General features: G+C 33.4%; 1 protein-coding gene across 1 annotated transcript in view; it reads left to right on the plus strand.

Moving 5' to 3' along the window:
* LOC109848162 (kinesin-like protein KIN-14F) overlaps nt 1-482 on the plus strand; it is a 9,729-nt gene that overhangs the window by 5,134 nt on the left and 4,113 nt on the right. Inside the window, 1 exon segment of the mRNA XM_020417530.1 lies at nt 1-13. This exon segment is cut by the window's left edge and continues 10 nt beyond it. Within this exon segment, the coding sequence (XP_020273119.1) occupies nt 1-13 (13 nt within the window).

Below are 482 nucleotides of genomic sequence, written 5' to 3' on the forward strand. Positions count from 1 at the left end.
GCCGATCCCACAGGTGATACTACAAATGATTATTTCCTTTTAATGATGCAGTAAACTAAGGAAACTCCCTCTAAAATTTGCATGATTGTTTCAAAAAAACCCAAAGGTTTTACAAGTGACACTTTACCCCTCTCTCTTAATTTCTATGAAACTAAATTGCATTTACAAACCTAACATCATAGGATATGACAATTACAGTCACTCCCATATGAGCATATATATACAGGATTATTATATTTAAAATTGGAGCAAAACTTGCGTCAACTTAAGTGGATAGGAAAAAGTTATCCATCAAACTTTTTAGTCACTCATATTGCTCAGGGATCCTTGCATGATATGAAAAGGTTTTTTATATTAATAAATGAGTGGCTAGGAAGTTTGGTGGACATCAACTTAAGTTGATAGGAGTCTTAGGAGTCTTACTCTTTAAAATTGTTGATTACATCCAAAAAGTGATGATTATTTGAAAAGAGGGGGGGGGA

This window comes from Asparagus officinalis, chromosome 7, assembly GCF_001876935.1.
Source record: "Asparagus officinalis chromosome 7, Aspof.V1, whole genome shotgun sequence".
Lineage (NCBI taxonomy): Eukaryota > Viridiplantae > Streptophyta > Magnoliopsida > Asparagales > Asparagaceae > Asparagus > Asparagus officinalis.